General features: G+C 40.3%; 1 protein-coding gene across 10 annotated transcripts in view; it reads left to right on the top strand.

Annotated features, from left to right (window-relative positions):
* Positions 1-15,362, top strand: part of ATP9B (ATPase phospholipid transporting 9B (putative)) — a 231,072-nt gene that overhangs the window by 84,671 nt on the left and 131,039 nt on the right. For 8 of the 10 annotated variants that reach the window (XM_057526452.1, XM_057526448.1, XM_057526454.1 and 5 more), the window contains 2 exons: positions 2,127-2,207; positions 13,691-13,766. In XM_057526452.1, coding sequence (XP_057382435.1) covers positions 2,127-2,207; positions 13,691-13,766 — 157 coding nt within the window. Of the gene's footprint in view, positions 1-2,126; positions 2,208-13,690; positions 13,767-15,362 lie in introns of those variants that run through there. The other 2 variants (XM_057526449.1, XM_057526457.1) reach the window with 2 other exon arrangements.

The following is a 15,362-nucleotide window of genomic DNA, read 5'->3' as shown; positions in this document are numbered from 1 at the left end:
CCCGCATTGGCAGGCAGATTCTTAACCACTGCGCCACCAGTGAAGTCCCTGAAATTCTCATTTCTTAATTCTGATGTCTAGTCATCTCAGAATGTCTTCTTTGATTGGATTCTACTTGAATGTGGACCCTGTGTTCTCATTTCCTCCTGTGTCTGGACATTTTGGTTGTATCTTCAACATTATTGATGCATTGTAGAGACTCTGGATTCTGTGATGTTCTTCTGCAGAGCACAGGGGTTTTTGTTTGGTTTTGTTTTGACTGGTGGTTGACTGACTGAAGTCAGACTCCCAGCTCCATCTTCCCTTCTGTGGAGAGCCGCGGAGGTCTTTCTTCCTTTCTTCTGGCCGAGCCGGACTGCCTGAAACCCGCCTGCACGAGCGGCTAGGGCTCAGCGCCAGAGCGCACACAGCACTGCAGCCCCCGGAGGCCTCCCGTTCCTCTCGCGCTTCAGCGTCTGTGGTCTGACCTTTGTTGAATCTTCATGTCTGGAAGTCTGTGTTTTCTAAGTGTTAGCAGCCATGAGGCAAAACCAAAACAAAACAGGAAACAGAAACGAAACCTATAAAACTGGCAAACTGTCTGTGGTGCGGGATCCTCCAGACCCCCCCAGTTTTGATGATTCTCTCGGAGGACGCCCAGGGCTCAGCGTGTTGTCCTCCTCGTGGCCATGGGTGGTTACAGTGGAGGACTCAGTGCAGTCAGCGCAGAGAACAGGCACAGGGCGACATCGCAGGAAAGCGGGCAGGAGCTTCCAGACTCCCCTCCCAGGGGACTCACACAGGACACGCTGAAGTCCCCAACATAATGTGGGAACACGTGGGAAGTAGTTGCTACCAGGGAAGCTCATTAGAGACTCACAGGGCCTTTACTGGGGGCTGGGCCTGGAGGTACCCTCTGCCTGGCACGTACCGCATGCCAGACGCACCCCCCATATCCCCCGCCCCCCGCAAGAAGGAAAGCGGGTGTTCGGCATGAGCCACGTTGCTTGAATAAGTGGTTTAGGCACACTCTCTTATCTGGGAAGGGTGGCAGCTCTCCTGGGATCCATATTCCCAGACCCCAGCCAAGGGCCAGCCTTGCAAGCGGGGCTTTCTCGGGCCTGCTGTGTTAAACTTTCTGCACAGCCCGCTCGCTTGGCCGGGGCGTATTTGCAGCAAAAGTATACGCAGCACTGTTATCCTTAGACCCGGCCCAGGGGGGTGAGACCAGCCCGCACTCTTGGTGTTGGTGAGCCCTCTGGGAGGGTTGAAGCAGTGCCCGCGCACCGTCAGCGAGGAGCCCGAGCTGTCAGGTGTGCCCAGCGGCCCCTTCGGATTTCAGGCGCCAGCCGCTGGCGGAAGCTCGCAGGGCAGTGCGGGTTTCCTCAGCAGGAGGGGAGCCTGCGGGCGCTTGTGGGAGGCTCGGGTGACCTTGTCCTCCTCTCTGCTGCTCCCCAGGGTCAGGGCTTTGCTCCTTCTGTCACCACAGGATCCTCGCGCACCAGGCGGCAGTCCTAACTCTGTCTCTTCAGGCATCCCCTCCTCCCCAGGCCTTTCAGCTGCAAGGGTTTTAGGTAAGAAACACAGAGTATTTTTTGCAGGAAAATATTTTCCTATAACTTAACCGGGAAGACACACCATGTTCAGGATTTGGTCAAGAGGAACGCTGAATCCTCAGACTTTTTCAGATGGCTCTCCACAGCTCCCACCCCTTCCATCCGGAGCATTAATCTTGGGCGTGGCCCAGGACAGGTCACCCCCTCGCTGGGACAGCGCTCTTAGTAATCAGACCGCAGCGTTAGGCATGAGTCTCGGGAGGTGGGGCAGGCTCGCGGGCAGCGCACGGCCCGCGGGGCAGCCCCGGTGCCGTGTGTCTTATAAGCGTCGCCGGCTGCTTCTGACACAACCTGCCAGGGGGCAGCGGTTGTCCATTGGAGGCGGGAGAGTCCACACACCTCTGTTGGCCTTAAAAACTGTTCCTTTGAGTTCTCTTCCATCCTCATCCGTAGCGTTGGCAACAAAACATAAGAAAACCATCACTTTTGGTAAATAAGATAGGAGAAGTATTAATTGGTAAGTGGAAAATTTCCAAGTCATTTTGTTTCATTATTATGTAATTAATTCAGATATTATATTCTCTTTTCCAGGACCTTTTTTCTATCAATGCTTATGTTTATGCTCAGAAGCCACAACTGGATATTCATAGTTTTGAAGGCACATTTACCAGGGTAAGTTAAGTCTTTTGTTAAACACAAATATATTCATTGTGTAAGTTGAAAGTAGCAAACCGTTATTTTGAAAGAGTAATTAAATGAAGAATCAATTCAAACAAGTTCTGAACTAAAAAGTGAAGACCCAGAGAATGTTTCAAGTTCTTAAATTTTCCTATAGCAAATATTTCTTTGGGATACATTCAGTACAGTTTTTCTATGTTTAGCATATTTACTCTTTTTAAAAAATAATTAATTAATTTATTTATTTATTTATTTTTGGCTGAGTTGGGTCTTCCTTGCTGCGCGCAGGCTTTCTCTAGTTGCAGTGAGTGGGGACTCCTCTTTGTTGCCGTGCGGTGGCTTCTCTTGTTTCAGAGCGTGAGCTCTAGGTGCGTGGGCTTCAGTAGTTGTGTCACGCGGGCTCAGTAGTTGTGGCTCATGGGCTCTAGAGCACAGGCTCAGTAGCTGTGGTGCACGGGCTTAGTTGCTCTGTGGCATGTGGGATCTTCCCGGACAAGGGACCTGCACAAGGGACAAGGGACCTAACCCGTGTCCCCTGCACTGGCAGGTGGATTCTTAACCACTGCGCCACCAGGGAAGTCCCAGCGTATTTACTCTTGATAAGATCCTTCTCCCTTAAAATATTATGAGTCAGTAAAATGAAGTAATTCAGCTATTTCAGTTTTGATTTTGGATAATAGTTAATACATTATGATATCCACATCATTTCTTGATTTTTATTAACTGGTTGGATGGATATCTGTATGTGCACGTCCATTTCCTTACGTACATATGTGTGTTTCGTGCTACATTCTCTTCATTATTATGGCGTTTTGGTATAGCTTGAAGTCCCCTCAATATTGATTATTTAATAGGATTTGGAGGATTTGGTAACTTTTGATTTTAACAGTTTCTACTGGTATTATAAATGATTTATAATACTTAAGGGATTTTAATATATAATTGTAGCTTATTTTTAATTGCTGCAGTTATTTTTAAAGGATCTCTGGTAGTACAGTCAGCTTTGTTTTACTCTTGGTCACATCCAAGGATTGGTGAGCAATTGTCACCATTTGAGAAAGCATTTACTAAGGACATATTGTGTGCCAGATAATGTGCAAACTATGGGAATGCAAAAATGAGGAGATGGACATTACTCTGTAACTTTATTTCCACAAGCGCTGCAGTAAAAGTACGTGCACAAGATGTTCATGGCAACAGAAAGAAGGAAGATGTCCTGGTGATAAGTACCTTGTAATGAGTGCTGAAAAACTAAGATCTTTTTCTGTTTTTGCAAAAATACTTATGATAAAAGCATGCATATGAGAGAAAAAGTCTTACAAAAAGGGCACCCTTAGTTCAATAAATTGAGTTATTAACCGCTATTAATACTTTGGGATATTATTTGCTTTCTTCCTTTCTGTTTCGCAGATTTATATTGCTTATCATTTGCTAAAAGTTGGAAACGTTTGCTCGACAGAGTGTCAGAGAAGTGAGAGCAGGCAGGAGGCATGGATGAAAACACCAAGACCACAAAGTGCAGTTCGCATAGGGACTGAGTGTGTGTGACTGAGTGTGATTGTGTGTGTGTGACTGTGTGACTGAGTGTGTGTGACTAGCACGCTGGTGCAGGGGGAGGGAGGACTGGCAAGGAGAGCCAGGCTCAGTCCCGAAGGTCTTGTCTAAAGAAGGAAGAAGCCATATAAGGATTTTCAGCTTAGATGAGAAAGTATGATATTGGTGTTTGGAAAGGATTCCCCTAGATACTTGGTTCCCATAGGATACTGGCAGTCACCTGGATTTGTTCCTGTCCTCACAGCCTCCCCAGGGTGTACAGGCCAACTGTGAGAGCAGATAGGATCACCTGTCGCTAATACATGCAGCGGAAATGTGAGAGAACATGCTGCAAACTTCAGTTTACTGTGAGTGGGGGAGATACCCAAAATGGCACAGGCAGCATCAGAGCCAGAATGGTACAGAAGAAAGGGCTTTGTGCCAGGATCCTGACTTTGTCAAGGCTTTTTAGTTAATCTAAGATACATCCACTTTGTATGAATTATTGCAAGTTCTTACCAAGTGTATAATTCGTTGCCTTCATTTGATGTTCCTAACAAGGTTTTGTTTCACTCGTTTTAAATATATCAAACTTTAGTTTTAGATTTTTTCAGATAGAAAAATCTTTCTGTGTGCATTTTTCAAAAAGGAGGAAAAGAAAAAACCATGCTAAGTAATTAGTTTTGTAACTGGAATTTTTAATTACCGAAATAACAATTGGACATTTTAAAAAGTGTTATCTGCTTATATTCCTTTTTTATAGTATAATGTACAAAGGAGAAAATATGTTTCTTCTGATTCAGCCTGTATGATTAAATAAGAATCAGAGCAAATTAATTCAGGTGTCCTGTGGCAATTGACGTATTGTGTATTTTATTGCCGGTGCAGAGTTTTAATACAGATATGCATATTGTGATTAATATCTGTTTCTACTTCCCTTAAAACAATGTCAGGGTTACCTAAATTACGTACTACATGACATTTTGTGTTGTATAAATTATTCATGTTATTATTATTGATATCATTAATTTTGCTTATTGTTCAAGATGTAGCTATTCTCTCTGAAGTTTGGAGTTTAAAACTGTAGCCAGTTTTGAAATATTAACAGCATTCGTGGTCCTTTAACATCACATTCCCGTTTAATCTTTTTTATGATGCATTTTCTACTGTAATTTCCTTTGTAAACCATAGCACACTTATCATTGTTCATGTCTTTTCCAATCAAAATACTCTGCTTTTAAAAAGTGTATCTCTATTGTTTGTTAAATAGGGTGAACTATTGAGAAAACAGCTTGAAATTGTAACATTTTGCATTCTGCCCCTCTCAAGGCAGATTTTATCTTTTCAAACGATATAACATTAAGGAGAAGGAAACCCATAGAGAAAGTTATTTAGAGATAATTTCTTTCCCATCTTCCCAATCTTTCCTCTGTACTATGTGAGATTGGTAAAGAACTATCTTTTACAGTAATTTTCTCAATATTAGAAAAATGTTTTATGTTTAAAGTCCATCATTGTTGTTAAAGAATTGAAAGGAAACTACATAGATACTGTGTATTCTTCAACACCTAATTGTGTTAGAAATTGACAAAAGCATTCACATGATTAAATAGTGCTAGAAAAGTAATGGGAGAACCAACTTAAATTTCTGAAACTAAATTGTATAGCACCTTTTATTTGCAGTTCAGAAAGCCTTATAAAAATTTTGTATTTTTTAATGTCCTTATTTCTCTTGGAGTTTGACCCAGTGGGAAAATACTATACTAAAAGATATGCATGCAATAATAATTTATAAATTTCCATATCAAGGGAGCCGTAGGAAGAGTTTTAAACTAATAAAATTGTAGTCATTGTGCTTTTATGGTCAACTGGTGATGGGCAGCTGCGGGCAGGTGGCCTAAGGAGTTCTTCAGAGAGACAGGGCGGCTGGAGTGACAGCAGACTGCCGCCTGCACGCGTAGCCCCACGTGAGGGTGTTAGGGACTCGACAGAGAGAGAGTGTCGTGTCTGTCGGGCCCCAGATTTATTCTCTTGCTGGACCCATATGAGTGCCTGTTCTGTGCTAGGTGCTCCGAAGGGCAAGGTCAATGCCACAGGCAGATAGCTCGCAGTCTGGAGGGAAGCTAAGCGTGGAAATGGCTATGAGGCAGTGAAAATAATTCAGAATTCACATTAGAGAATAGTTTTATCTGTTTTCTACCTTAAATGATAAATGTGTGAATCAGCAGTCGACAGGGTATATCCCAGTTATGTACTTAGTTTGCTAGGCCACGGCTGAAACGCCTACATTAGCACAGAATTACAGGATATGCCATGTGGACCGCGTTTAGGAGACAGGCCTGAGGATATTTCAATTCTTGTCTCTCCAACAGTGTTTATCAGTGTTAGGTTCTAAGGCCATCTCTGTGAATGAATCAGAAATTGATCATTTCAGTTCAGTCATAAATTGAAGTACAAAATAGCTAATACGTAGAGGCCACCTACTTCTCTCTTTTAAGAGTTGATACTTTGTTCTATAAAACCATTAAAGTCAAAGGGAAAACTCAGTATTCCTGGATTATGTATTTCTGTGTTAGGCAGCTTTTATCTCTTTACCTTGAACGGCTGCCCTGGTTGTAAGCACAGCGTGGTTCCCTGCCGGACAGGTTTCTGTGGAAGAAACAGGGAGGGTGCTGGAGCGCACGCGGCCAAGGACTTGGACAAGCTCATGTGCTGTGAAGGCTGTAATGATGGGTGTGAGCCACTGGGCGAGAGCTTGATTTGATTCCTGATATATTTGGAGATTTGTAAATATATTATCACCATTAGTATAAAACTATATAAAAATAAAATGGTTAAAGGTATTTAAAAATTTTATAACCTTACCATCCTAATATAAATAGTCATATTATCCTTTTGACTCTTCCTCTTCAAATTGTTTCCCATGTATGTACATATTGGAATAATATAAGCCTCATTTTTTTCCCCCGCTTAAGATATATATTTCCTTAGTATTTTGTATATTGATGCAGCCATATAATTATCAATAGATATTTTTAAGCTAAAACTACTAAATGCAGCAAGTGTAACATATTTTACTTGGCAAATTGTAACTCTTAAGGGACTTTGAAATGAAGGCAAAAGTGTGTGTGTGTCTGCAGAAACAGAGAATGGCCGTGTGCTGGCTTCAGAGCATGGAGTAGACAAACCCCTTTAATCAAGGGAGCTCCTGCATTTCAAGACCCAGTTTAAGTACCATCATTTGGAAGGCTTCCTTGGATTCCCTTTTCTTTGATATCATTGCACTTCTGCCTGCCTTCATATTTGCCCGCGGGTCTCTATTTTGTCATCGTTGTGTGCTCGTTTAGCTCTCACACGAAACCAGAAACTACTTAGGTGAATGGCTGTCTTACTTCTTCTCATGGCTCCAGTTTCTAATACAGGGCTTGGTGTATACTCAGATACCAAATACACATCTGAATGAATTGAAGAACTCTCCTATTTGCAGATGATACAACTAAGGCACAGTTAAAAGAAACACCAGTTTATAATCCTAAAGTGAATTGTTTCTTGAGGAATAGCACCCCACCTGTGTGGACAAGTAGGGTTGCTTAGCTATGTTTTAGCTATTGTGAATAATGCTGCTGTGAATATGGGAATACAGATATATCTTTGAGACCCTCCTTTTAGTTCTTTCAAGTATATACGCAGAAGTGGAATTTCTGGATCATATGATAATTCTATTTTCAATTTTTGCGGAACTGCCAAAAGCAGTTCCATAGCAGTTATACTATTTTACATTCTCACCAGCAGTGAACAGAGGGTCCAGTTTCTCCACATCCTCACCAGAACTTGTCGTTTTCTGATTTTCTGATAGTAGCCATGTTACTGGGTTTGAGAAGTTACCTCATTTTGGTTTTGATTTGCACTTTACTAGTGATTAGCAATGTGGAGCATCTTTTCATGTTCTTTTTGGCCATTTGTATACCTTCTTTGGAGAAATGTCTATTCAAGTCCTTTGCCCATTTTCAAATTGGGTTGTTTGGGTTTTTTGTTGAGTTTTAGGAGTTCTTTATATATCCTGGATATTAATTCCTTCTCGGGGACTTGATTTGTACGTATTTTCTTCCATGCTGTGAGTTGCCTTTTACTCTGTTGATAGTGCCTTTGAAGCACAAAATTTGTTGATCTTCATGAAGTCCAGTTTGTTTATTTTTTCCTTTGTAACGTGTGACTTTGCTGTCATATCCAAAAAATCATTGCAAAACCTAATATCATGAAGCTTTTGTCCTATGTTTTCTTCTAAGTGTTTTATTATTGTAAGTCTTGCATTTAGATCTTTGATCCCTTTTGAGTTATTTTTGTATATATTGTTAGGGAAGGGTACTGTCATCCTTTGCATATGGATATCCAGTTCTGTCAGCATCATTTGTTGATAAGATTGTCCTTTCCCCATTGGGTGGTCTTGGCACCCTTGTCAAAACATTTAACCTTACATGCAAGGGTTTTTTCCTGGGCTCTCCACTTTATTCCATTGGTCTATATGTCTGTCTTTAGGCAGCACTATACTGTTTTGATTACTGTAACTTTGTATTACATTTTCAAATCAGGAAGTATGAGCCCTCCAGTTTAGTTTTTCTTTTTCGAGATTGTTTTGAATATTTCAGGTCCCTTGATATTCCATATGAATCTTAGGATGGATTTTTCTATTCCTGAAAAAAATGTCATTGGGATTTTGATAAGGGATTGCGTTTAATCAGTAAGTCACTTTGGGTAATACTGACATATTAACAATATTCAGTCTTCCAATCCATGAACATGGGATGCGTTTCCATTTATTTATGTCTTTTCTACTTTCTTTTGGAAATATTTTGTAGTTTTCATTGTACAAATCTTTCACTTCCTTGGTTAAATTAATTCCTAAATATTTTATTGTTTTTGGTGCTATTATAAGTGGAATTGTTTTTGTAATTTCTTTTTCAGATCGTTCATTGCTCATATATAGAAACACAACTGATTTTTGCATGATGAGTTTGTATTTCTGCTACTTTGCTGAATTCATTTATTAGATCCAACCATTTTTTTGTGAACTCTTTAGGATTTTCTACTATATACAATCATAACATCTGCAAACAGAGATAATTTTACATCTTCCTTTCCAAATTGTGCCTCTTATTTCTCTTTCCTGTACAACTGCTCTGGCTAGAACTTCCAGTATTACATAGTATGTTGAATAGTTGTGGTGAAAGCAGATATTCTGATCTTAGAAGAAAAGGTTTTAGTATTTCACGATTTGGTATCATGTACACAGTGGGTTTTTCATATATGGCTTTTATTATATGGAGGTAGTTCCCTTCTATTCCTAGTGTGTTGAATGTTTTTTATTATAAAAGGGTGTTGAATTTTGACAAATGCGTTTTCTGCATCAATTGAGATGATTGTGTGGGGTTTTTTTCTTCATTCTGTTAATGTGATGTATTTTGTTGATTGAGATATATGTTGAACCATCATTGCATTTCAGGAATAAATCTCACTTGGTCACTGAGTTTAATCCTTGTAATATGCTGCTGAATTTGTTTCTTTGGTATTTTGTACAGGATTTTTGCATCATTGTTCATAGAAGATATTGTTCTGTAGTTTACTTTTCTAGTAGTCTCTTAGTCTGGCTTTGATATGAGGGTTGTGCTGGCCTCACAGAGTGAGTTAGGAAGTGTCCTTCCTCTTCAATTTTTTGGAATAGTTTGAGAAAGATTAATATTAATTCTTTAAATTTTTGGTAGATTTCACCAGTGAAGTCATCAGATCTAGGGCTTTTCTTTGTCAGGAGGTTTTTGAGTATTAATTTAATCTCTACGAGGTATAGGTCTGTTTAGTTTTTCTATTTCTCCATGATTAGTCTTGGTAGATTTTGTGTTTTTAGGAATTTGTCCATGTCACCTAGGTTATCCTGTTTGTTGGCATATGGTTGTTCATAATACTCTCTTATAATCCTTTTTGTTTTTTTAGAATCATAATAATATCCCTACTTTCATTTCTGATTTTAGTAATTTGAGTCTTCCTTTTTTTCTTAGCCCATCTAGCCAAAGGTTTTTCAATTTTGTTGATCTTTTTGAAGAAGTAACTTTCATATTTATTAATTTTTCCTGTTCTTTATTTTGTTTATCTCTGCTCTGTTCTTTATTTTTACCTTCCTTCTGCTAACTTTGGGTTTAGTTTGTTCTTCTTTTTCTAGTTCCTTAAGTTCTAAAGTTAGGTTGTTGATTTGAGATCTTTCCTGTTTTGGAATTTAAACAATTATAATTTGTTATAAATTATATAACTATATAAGCTATAAATTTCCCCCTTAGCACCACTTATGCTGCATCCCATGGGTTTTTATAAATTATATTTTCCTTGTCATTTGCCTCTAAGTATTTTCTAATTTCCCTTTTCATTTTAATTCATTGTTTTTTTTTAACGTCTTTATTGGAGTATAATTGCTTTACAATGATGTGTTAGTTTCTGCTGTATAACAAAGTGAATCAGCTATACATATACATATATCCCCATATCTCCTCCCTCTTGCGTCTCCCTCCCACCCTCCCTATCCCGCCCCTCTAGGTGGTCACAAAGCACCGAGCTGATCTCCCTGTGCTATGTGGCTGTTTCCCACTAGCTATCTGTTTTACATTTGGTAGTATATATAAGTCTATGCCACTCTCTCACTTCGTCCCAGCTTACCCTTCCCCCTCCCTAATTCATTGTTTTTTAAAAAGAATGTTGTTTGATTTCCACAATTTTGTGAATTTTCTGTTATTAATTTCTAACTACATCTTGTCATGGTTGGAGTAGATATAGATACTTTGTATGATATCTATTTTTAAAAATCTGTTGAGACTTAATTTGTGGCCTAACATAAGGTGTATCTTAGAAAATGCCCCATATGCACTTGAGAACAATGTGTATGCTGTTGTTGTGTGGAGTGTTCTATATATGTCTGTTAGATCTAGTTGGCTTATTGTGTTAAGTTCTCTATTTCCTTACTTCAGTCTGGTTGTTCTACCTGTAACTGTGAGTGGGATATTAAAGTCTTCAACTATTTCTCCCTTCAATTCTATCAGTTGTTGCTTCATATATTGTCTTTCCTTAGGAGCATAATAGTGTATAATTATATATTTTTGCCTTATTGAACATTTAATTAATGCATAATGTCTCTTGTGATCCTTTCTGATTTAACATCTGTTTTTTCTGACATTAGTATAGCCACCCCTGCTCTCTTTTGCTCACTATTTGCAGGGAATATCTTTTCCCATACTTTAACTTTCAACTTCTTTGTGTCTTTGGTTCTAAAGTGAGTCTCTTGTAGATAGCATATAGTTGGATCATTTGTTTTTACCCATCCTGCCAATATCTGTCTTGTGATTGGTGAGTTTAATCCATTTACATTTGAAGTAATTAGTGATAGCAATTTACTTCTGTCATTGTACTATTTGTTTTCTATATGGCCTATAGTTTTATTGTCTCTCATTTCCTGCATTACTGTCTTATATTGTGTTTCACTGATTTTGTTTTTTTATAGTGAAATGTTTACATTTCTTTCTCATTTCCTTTTGAGTATATTCTGTAGCTGTTTTCTTTTTGGTTACCATGGGGATTACATTTAACACCCTGAAGTTATAACACTCTAAGTTGAATTTACACCAACTTAAGTTCAATAACATATTAAAACTCTGCTCCTTTACAGCTCTTTCCTCACCTCTTTCAGTTGTAGTTGTCACAAAATTATATCTTTATATATTGTGTCCTAAAAATATAAACTAATAATTTTTTAAATGCATGAGTGTCTTAAATTATGTAGAAATAAGATTTGGAGTTACAAACCAAAGTTACAATAATACTAGCTTTTAGAATAATCACTTGCTTTTTTTCTCTAAATATATTAGTCTCTTAAATCATGTAGAGAAGAAAGAGTACAGTTACAAACCATTGTTACAATAATATGTACTTTTATAATTATTCATCTTCATCGAGATCTTTAATTCTCCATGTGGTTTTGAAGACTGTCTAGTGTCCTTTTATTTCAGTCTTCAGGACTCCCTTGAGCAGCACTTCTTGCAGGGAAGGTCCAGTGGTCACCAGCTCCCCTCAGCTTCTCCCCCACTCCCCAATTTGGCTAAGCATGCATTTTTAAAAACATTTTTATTAGAGTATAGTTGATTTACAGTGTTCCTCAGCTTTTGTTTATCTGGGAATGTCTTGATTTCTCCCTCACTTTTGAAGGACAGTTTTGCTGGATATAGGATTCTTGGTTGGCAGTTCTTTTTCTTTTAGCACTTTGTGTATACCAGTGCACTGCCTTCTGGCCTTGATAGTTTCTGATGAGAAATCTGCTAATCATTTTATTGAGGATCGCTTGTATGTGATGATTCACTTCTTTCTTGCTATTTAAGATTCTCTCTTTGTCCTTGTCTTTTGAAAGTTTGATTATAATGTGTCTTGGTGTGGGTCTCTTTCAGTTCTTACATGGATTTGATTGAGCTTCTTGAATACTTACATTCATGTCTTTCATTGGGGGATTTCAGCCATTATTTCCTCAAATAGTCTCTCTGCCCCTTTATCTCTCTCTTCTTCTTCTGGGATTTCCACAATGAGGATACTGGTTCACTTTTTTGTGTCCTGTGGATCCCTTAGGCCCTTTCAACTTTCTTCAATCTTTCTTCTTTCTCTTTCTCAGCCTCAGTAACTTCCACTGTCCTACCTTCAAGTTCACTAATTCTTTCTTCTGTCTGCTCAAAACTGCCTTGAATCCCTTTAGTGAATTTTTCATTTTGCTCATCGTACTTTTCAGCTCTTGAATTTCCTTTGGTTTCTGTTTGGGCTTTCTATTTCTTTAGTCACATTTCTGCTTTGTTCATACATTGTTTTCTTGACTCCACATCTTTCTGTCTTTGAACATCTTTAATATTTTTCTTTTAAAATCTTTGTCTAGTATATCTGCCATCAGGTCTTTTTCAGGGATAGTTTCTGTTGATTTATATTTTTCCTTTGAATGGACCATACTTTTCTATTGGTTTTTATGCATTGTTATTTTTTTGTTGAACACAGTACATTTGAATATAATAATGTGGTAATTCCAGAAGTCAAAACCAGGGTTCGTTAGGTTTTTGTCATTGCTTTTGTTTACTGTTTTTTTGATTGTGGTAGGCTCTCTCTCTGCTGAGGATCAGCCTGAGGTATAAACTTAATGTTTTCTCATGTCTTTTCTGAGCCTTTCCTTGGTCACGTGCCATCATTTTCTGTTTCTTCGTGTACGTGCAGTTGTTTTTGAATGTCCTAGCCTTTAATATCTGTCTTCCAAAAGGGGAGAAAGAGGAAAACAAAGGGGGATAAACGGGGCACTCGCCCTTGAAATCCACTTGGTTGGGGAGGGGTTTGCAACAAGTGGGGAGGTGTGACAACAATGGCCACCTGCCTCTTTGGCTGCATCTCTGCCATCAGAAGCAGCATCAGAGCACAGATTCCTGATACTGGAGGACAAGGTCCTTTTGGTCCACCCTGGCTGGCTTCTGCAAGCTGCTCCAGAAACACATGTATGGCCTCCTGCCATGTGGCTGAGTGGGGGACGGGTAGGTGCTACGTGCTAGGACCTGAAAGTCACCACAATTGACTGTAGTAACCATCCAGCGCTTCCCCTGGAACTTGTAAGCCTTCACCAGCTCTGGATTCCAAGTTAGATACATCAGACGGCTTCTGTCCCTGCAGTTGTGGTCCAGGTGGGGGGGCCATTCCTGGTGCTTCTTGCTCCGCCATCATCCCAGAATCCTCTGTGTAAATTCCTGTCTTTTACCCCTATTTTTCACTGCCTTTTCACTGCTTGTTAGCTGAATCCAGCTGGTGGACTTGTTTTTAACACTGTGGATATCTGAAGTACGAGTAATAGAAAAGTTGCTAATTTGCTTTTTTCTTACTTTTCTCTTCTTGAACAGGAAGATAGTGATCCACCCATTCACGAAAGTCTCAGCATAGAAAATACCTTGTGGGCAAGCACTGTTGTTGCATCAGGTGAGAAATAAGCTCTATTTTTAACATGAATTCTCACATATAGGAGATGCTTTGTGTTTTTAAGTGACTCCAAACAAATGTGTGTCAAAGTGCTTTGCACCACAGGGATCTTATTAAACATATACTACAGTTCAGTGGATGTGGACCAGGCCTGAGAGTCTGCATGTCCGGCAAGCCCAGCGTGAGGCTTGTGCTCAGCACACGTTGAGGAGCTAGGCTGAAGCAGCTAAGGAGGGTGCACCCTTGTGTAGCAAGGCCGGGGGCATTTTGCTAGTTTTGACATCTGTTTCATGACAGACTTGTCAGTGTGCCTTAAAGACAGGTAGCACAGCAGAACCGGGGAAGCAAACAGTGACTTCAGAGGGCTCTGACCACTCCTCATTCATCTAACAGCTGAGGAGGTCGGTGTGGTCGCTTGTCTGTGGGGGAGAGAAGTATTAGATGATACAGGGACATTAGGAGGTAGGTTGGGTTGGGCCTTTAGGGGCCAGGATGAAGGTTCTTTTAAGTAAAATTGGAGTATGTTGGAGTATTTCTAGTGGTTGAACAGGGAGGCCACTTAAATATACATTTTGTAAAGTAAATTTCTCTGAGAGGTGTTGAAAATCTAAGTGATTATCACCTTTTCAGAAAGTGGTTGACCTTGTGGATGGTACCAGGAGGTAGCAGCAGGGAGTGTTAAGGGTGCTGGTGGGATAGGATGCGGGGCAGCACTCAAGGGAGGGCCGTCTGTCTCGGCATCTGTCACCAGTGCTGGCAGCCCTCCCCTGAGAGCACAGTCCTCCTTCTGGGGTTGTGTGTGGGATCTCCGCTCCAGACCTGGCGCTGGTGATACAGTGTGGGACAGCTTATGGCGAGAAAGAAATGAAGAGAATGAGCCAAAGGGAATTCCCTGGTGGCCTAGTGGTTAGGACCTGGTGCTTTCACTGCCAGGGCCCAAGTTCATTCCCTGGTTGGGGAACTAAGATTCTGTAAGCCGCGTGGTGCAGCCAAAAATAAAAAGAAAGAAAAAGAGAGAAATCATTTGAGCTATGCTAAGTATCTCAGACAAGTGCAGGGTGCCTTGAAAACAAAGAAGTGAAAACCTTGCCTGGTCAGGGTCTGGAAGAGGCTTCTCTGAGGAAGAAACACGTGAACTAGATTTTAAACCACACAGACGTGCCTAGGTGAGGTGGGCACTGGGGATATGTGGCGGCCCTGACTTCTCAGCACTGACTGTGTGCAAAGGCCTCATGCTGAGGGGCACAGCAGGCTGAAGACAGTGTTCCGTGGGCCGTGTGCCTGGCACGTGGAACAGGAGGGGCTCAGATCCACGCAGGGCACTTCTGCGTTTGTGTTAAGATGGGGCGTGGGCACACAGAAGTGTCAGGCAGCTCCTAGAGGAGAACGCGTGTCCCCTTTAGAGGACAGGGAATGAACAGAGGCAAAGTTTATTTATTTATTTTTTGAAATCTTGAATTTTATTTTATTTATTTTTTATACAGCAGGTTCTTATAAGTTATCTATTTTATACATATTAGTGTATACATGTCAATCCCAATCTCCAATTCGTCCCACCGCCGTCCCCCCGCCGCCACTTCCCCCCTTAGTGTCCAT

The sequence above is a fragment of the Balaenoptera acutorostrata genome, chromosome 13 (genome assembly GCF_949987535.1).
Source record: "Balaenoptera acutorostrata chromosome 13, mBalAcu1.1, whole genome shotgun sequence".
In the NCBI taxonomy this organism is placed as follows: Eukaryota; Metazoa; Chordata; class Mammalia; order Artiodactyla; family Balaenopteridae; genus Balaenoptera; species Balaenoptera acutorostrata.
The sequence above is the reverse complement of the archived record's forward strand: the minus strand, read 5'-3'. Positions and strand labels throughout refer to the sequence as shown.